Source organism: Cucurbita moschata, unplaced genomic scaffold, assembly GCF_002738365.1.
Source record: "Cucurbita moschata cultivar Rifu unplaced genomic scaffold, Cmos_1.0 Cmo_Scf00020, whole genome shotgun sequence".
Classification (NCBI taxonomy): Eukaryota; Viridiplantae; Streptophyta; class Magnoliopsida; order Cucurbitales; family Cucurbitaceae; genus Cucurbita; species Cucurbita moschata.
In genome coordinates this window covers 2,125,298-2,131,297 of record NW_019268536.1, presented here as the reverse complement: position 1 = coordinate 2,131,297, position 6,000 = coordinate 2,125,298, and the positions used below count along the sequence as shown (strand labels likewise).

General features: G+C 38.5%; 1 protein-coding gene across 3 annotated transcripts; it reads left to right on the top strand.

The window, feature by feature from the left end:
• Nucleotides 1-4,325, top strand: LOC111457644 (probable beta-1,4-xylosyltransferase IRX10). 3 transcript variants are annotated; one of them, XR_002712982.1, is made up of 5 exons: nt 1-540; nt 1,355-1,743; nt 3,030-3,271; nt 3,348-3,969; nt 4,078-4,325. XR_002712982.1 is itself a non-coding variant. In XM_023099965.1 (4 exons), exons 1-4 carry the CDS (start codon nt 450-452, stop codon nt 3,859-3,861), a joined length of 1,236 nt encoding a protein of 411 aa, XP_022955733.1. In that variant the 5' UTR covers nt 1-449; the 3' UTR covers nt 3,862-4,034. The 3 variants fall into 3 exon arrangements, 2 of the variants coding, with proteins under 2 accessions (XP_022955733.1, XP_022955734.1); XM_023099965.1 differs by lacking the exon at nt 4,078-4,325 and having other exon boundaries at nt 3,348-4,034; XM_023099966.1 differs by lacking the exons at nt 1-540; nt 4,078-4,325 and adding an exon at nt 1,079-1,208 and having other exon boundaries at nt 3,348-4,034.
• Nucleotides 4,326-6,000: the final 1,675 nt, after the last annotated feature.

Here is a 6,000-nt window from a genome sequence, read left to right as displayed (position 1 = left end):
ACCATTTTCTGAGAGCAGGAAAATGGGTTTCGCTCTTAAGCCATCTTCAATGGCTTGCGAGAGATTTGGACTTCGTAGCGACCAACGCGCCTCCAACTTTATTACTTTCTTCAATTTTTTCCCATGGATGATTCTCCATTCTTGCTGTAATTTCACTGTTCTTCACCAAATCAACATATTCCTTCTCTGTTTCTTCAAGCAATTCCCTCTCTCTCTCTCTCTCCCCGTGTGTTTTTAAAGCTTCAAATCTCCCATTCCCTCTCTAAACCTAATTTCTAAGAAACCCTTCTCCTCCAACAACTCCTCTTTCGACGTTTCAACCATTGGGGTCTCCTTGTTCTTCAAATACACTCTGCTTCTTCGCTTATCAAACGGAATACCCGAACCCCATTTCGGTTTTTGCTTGTTTTGTTACTCCAACGCTCTGATTTGGGTTCTTGAAGTCAGCAATGATGGAGCTCTGGTTTTGGGTTTTTGCTGTTTCTTTAGTTTCGAGGATTGCCGCTGTCCCCAATGCTGTTCCCACCGAACGGATTTCAGGTTTTCCACTGTTCTCTATGCGTTTGCTTTAACATTAAGTGATTTTTGTAATGAATGATCCTCTCGGTTTTGTTATTGTTATCTTGATATCCTCATTTCTGATGCGTATTGCTTTCGTTTACTACATAATTATGCTCTAGTTGTGAGCTAGTTGAGTTCTTGTGAGTCAGATTCTGCTCCTGTTCGTTGATTACATTGGACTTTCGAAGTTAAAAGAAAATGAACCTTGCAAGATTGTTGGGAGGGAGTCCCACATTGGCCCATTGGGGGATAACCATGGGGGTTATAAGTAAAAAATAGGACAATATCATACCATTGTAGAGGTTCGTAGTTCCTCACATGGTATAAAATTCATGCCCTTAACTTGGTCATATCTATAGAATCCTCAAATGTCGAATAAAGAAGTTGTGAGCCTCGAAAGTGTAGTGGAAAGTGACTCAATTGTCGAACAAAGGGTGTGTTTTGTTCGAGGGCTCCAAAGAAATGAGTTGAGTCTCGATTAAAGAAAGGGTGTTCGAGGGCTCCAAAGAAATGAGTTGAGTCTCGATTAAAGAAAGGGTGTTCGAGGGCTCCATAGGCCTTAGGGGAGGCTCTATAATGTACTTTGTTGGAGGGAAGGATAGTTGGAAGGGAGTGCTCAAAGTGGTCAATATCATACCATCATGGAGGTCCGTAGTTCCTAGCTAGACTTCACGTTCATATTCTGCAAGGCTTTGTCAACTTTAAGCTCTGAACTTCAGTGGAATCTGCATTTTGGTTAGATTGATCCAAAATGTTGGCATATTTGGTAATGTGACTTGTTTATTGGATGCAGGAAGTGCTGGGGATGTGTTAGAAGATAATCCAGTTGGAAGACTAAAAGTGTATGTTTATGATCTTCCAAGCAAATACAATAAGAAAACTCTTCAAAAGGATCCAAGATGTCTCACTCATATGTTTGCTGCTGAGATATACATGCATAGGTTCTTGTTGAACAGCCCTGTTAGAACACTCAACCCTGATGAAGCTGATTGGTTCTATACTCCAATTTATGTGACCTGTGACCTTACCCCCAATGGCTTGCCATTGCCCTTCAAATCCCCACGAATGATGCGCAGCGCCATTCAGCTTATCTCTTCCAATTGGCCTTATTGGAATAGAACCGAGGGCGCTGATCACTTCTTTGTTGTTCCTCATGACTTTGGTGCCTGCTTTCATTATCAGGTAATCTAACATACTTTCTCCACTAATATGAGGAAATTTAGATTTAAGTATGGCATGATCTATCAAACTTCTGGGTTTAGGATATGAGATCCTATGTTGAAATCCATTTCTTCCTCATTTAGTATTGATATCACTTGTTGGGTCTTGTGCCAATTTTCGAATTCACGAGTAAGTGCATGATTATATGTATCGTAATCTAACTATTAAACTTGTTGATTTATGGTGATTTGAATGTTTACCTTAACTACATTTAGAGTGGACATCGAGCATTTTGAGATATAAAATTTGACGTGTAGCGTATCTGTGAGATCTCACATCGGTTGGGGAGGAGAATGAAACATCCTTTATAAGGGTGTGGAAACTTCTCCCTAGCAGACGCGTTTTAAAAATCTTGAGGAGAAGCCCGAAAGAGAAAGTTCAAAAGGACAATATCTGCTAGTAGGCTTGGGCTATTACAAATGGTATCAGAGCCAAACATCGGACGATGTGCCAGCGAGGAGGCTTAGCCCCGAAGGGAGGTGGATACAAGGCGGTGTGCCTGCAAGGACGTTGGGCGCCGAAGGGGGTGGATTGGGAGGTCCCACATTAATTGGAGAATGGAACGAGTACCAGCGAGGATGCTGGGCCCTGAAGGGGGTGGATTGTGAGATCCCACATCTGTTGGGGAGGAGAACGAAACATCGTATATAAGGGTGTGGAAACCTCTCCCTAGCGGACACGTTTTAAAAACTTTAAGTGGAAGCCCGAAAGGAAAAACTCAAAGAGGATAATATCTGTCAGCGGTGAGCTTGAGATATTACAAATGGTATTAGAGCCAGACACTGGACAATGTGCCAAAGAGGAGGCTAAGCCCCGAAGGGAGGTGGACACAAGGTGGTATGCCTATAAGGACGTTGGACCCTGAAGGAGGGGTGGATTGGGGGTCCCACATCGATTGGAGAATGGAATGAGTGCCAGCGAGAATGTTGAGCACTGAAGGGGGGTGGATTGTGAGATCCCACATCAGTTAGGGAGGGGGGTGGATTGTGAGATCCCACATCAGTTAGGGAGGAGAACGAAACATCTTTTATAAGGGTCTGAAAAACTCTCACTAGCAGACGCGTTTTAAAAACTTTGAAGAAAAGTCCGAAAGAGAAATCTAAAAGAGGAGAATATCTGCTAGCGGTGGGGTTGGACTATTACAGTATCCATTCATGAGCATGCTTCTTCAAGTACTGAATCATCTGTTGTTGTGGCTGAGAGTCACAAATGCAATAACCTTTGCTCTTGATTGTTGTATGGTGTAGGAAGAGAAGGCTATTGATCGTGGAATTCTTCCCTTACTCCAGCGTGCAACTTTGGTTCAAACTTTTGGACAAAGGCACCATGTTTGCTTGAACGAGGGTTCCATCACTATTCCTCCCTATTGTCCTCCCCAGAAAATGAAAACTCACCTGATTCCCCCGGATACTCCTCGTTCGATCTTCGTCTATTTCCGGGGATTGTTTTACGATGTTAACAATGACCCAGAAGGTGGTTATTACGCGAGGTGCGTGTCTGTTCTGTTCTGCCATTCTTAACTTGTACATTCGACCTTGTGTTTGACACTTTAATATAACCTACAGAGGTGCAAGAGCAGCAGTATGGGAGAACTTCAAAAACAATCCTCTCTTCGACATCTCGACCGACCATCCAACGACATATTACGAAGATATGCAGCGAGCAATATTCTGTTTATGTCCTCTTGGTTGGGCGCCGTGGAGTCCGAGGCTGGTGGAAGCAGTGGTGTTTGGTTGCATTCCTGTTATCATAGCCGACGACATTGTCTTGCCTTTCGCTGATGCCATTCCATGGGAAGAGATTGGCGTGTTTGTAGATGAAAAGGACGTGTCGAACCTCGACACGATCCTGACATCAATACCGCCTGATGTGATATTAAGGAAGCAACGACTGCTGGCAAACCCGTCGATGAAACGAGCCATGATGTTCCCTCAACCAGCGCAATCGGGCGATGCTTTCCATCAGATCCTGAATGGGTTGGCTAGAAAATTGCCACACAGTAAGAGTGTTTACTTGAAGCCTGATGAGATGGTTTTGAATTGGACTGCTGGACCTGTGGGGGACCTGAAGCCTTGGTAGATATATGGTTCAACTTTTTGGCTGTTGTGTCTTAGTTTTGATTGATTTTGGGTACACAGCTTTTAGAGGTGTCTCCTAGCGGTACAGCGGACTCATTTGATTGAAAAGGTATAAGAATCCGAGCTAAATATTGAATCAGTGATGAAGAGAATTATTGCAAATTATCCTATGCATGCGTCATGGTCTTCTGAGTTGCTGACTCATTTGATTGAAAAGGTATAAGAATCCGAGCTAAATATTGAATCAGTGATGAAGAGAATTATTGCAAATTATCCTATGCATGCGTCATGGTCTTCTGAGTTGCAATGTTACCATCCACCGTACATTGAAGTCTTGCCTTTACCTGAAAAAAATAAACTCAGTAAGTGACCCCACCTTTGGGATTAGATACACATGATCATAAGTGAGACCTATCATTTAAATTCGTATTCCCTTAGATGCCAACGGGACTAAGGATTTCTCTATTATTCGTCCACCATAATTCTGTGTCATTTTACAGCATGAATGACGCATATGACAATTTTTTATCGTCGGAACATTCCATTAATAGAAATATCGTCTCCATTGACGAAACCCACATCTGAACTTTCATTGGGTCTTTCGTGATTCCATTGTCGGAACATTCCATTAATAGAAATATCGTCTCCATTGACGAAACCCACATCTGAACTTTCATTGGGTCTTTCGTGATTCCATTGAAAGTGCATGGATCATACCACTTGAAGTCCCGTAAAGATCTTCTCGTCTCAAATTATTGAATATATAAATATACGTTTGATATAAAAATTAATAAAATTTAAGAGAATATTTTATTAGTAAAATAACGAAGAATTCAAACATTTTACTTTCAGTCGAGAATAATATTTCAATGATAATTTTTGTTAAGTCATCAAAATTGATTTTTTTCCCTATATATATATATTATTTTTGTGGGCAGCTTAATTTCTCAGTACACATACACCAAACCTTTTGGTTGTGAGTTGACCTACGCCGACAAAGATTGCCAAAATATATGTTTTTTTTAACTTCAAACCCAAGAATTATTTAATTTTGTTATTTTATCTTATATATTAAAAAAACTGTGTGTAGTCGTGGTCAACAACCATCAGCTATCGGTTTGTTGGTAGGGTAAGAGCTTCAAGCCCGATTTGTGGTACCACACCCCACACATAAGCACTTCTCGATGAAGGGCGAATGAAAGCTACAGACCTAAAACCTTCGAACCTTCTTTCTAAATGAGAGTACTTGGAGCACCTTGTCCTCTCATTGTGTTCATTGTTCATTTCCCGTTGGGCCTGAGTGTTTCACCTTTAAGTATGTACATTTGACGTAAACTTTTGTTATTCTATTTTAGCTCGTTATTGACCAATTTGAAAACAAACCTCATAATTGTCTCATTTTTTCATTGTGAGTGAAATAACTTAATCGTTTTTTCAGTTCGTCAATGAAACGAGAAATTCAATATTTGACCTGTTGATTAAGTTTACATACTTTGTACCACTTGAGCTACGCCCGTATTTGTTACTTTTTTTAGGTCAAATTATCATATATGTGACGCATATTTTTATTTTTATTTTTTTACAAATTTTCCTTTTATTGTTTTTATTTTTTATGTTTTCTCTTATTATTACTGCTTACTAATTAAAATATAAATAATAACTAAATAGAACATTGGTCATTTTTATCGGATATTTAAATTAAAAAAAATGAACAAAAATATTTTCTTTATATCCTATAATTTTATTTTTTTTAAATAATATGTAAGTTATATATAAAATATTATAGATATAAATTTCCAAGTCATCTACAATTATGCTAAAATGGTTAAACTAAATTACTTATCACAAATAATAATCTTATGTCAAATTTTTGTGACAATGACACATTTACATTTTTCTTAATAAGTTTTTAAGATTCAATGCATTTGTCTCTTTCCTTAATATATATATATATATATATATATATATATATATATATATATATATAAACATTTAATTTACTATTTAAATTAAAATTTAAAATAATTAACAAAAAAAAAAGTTTATTTTATTAGAAAAATATTTTTAAAATAATTAGAATAAATAGAAAAAAAATTTAACGTTAATACCACATTTGAATAAGAGTGATCATTTATGGTTA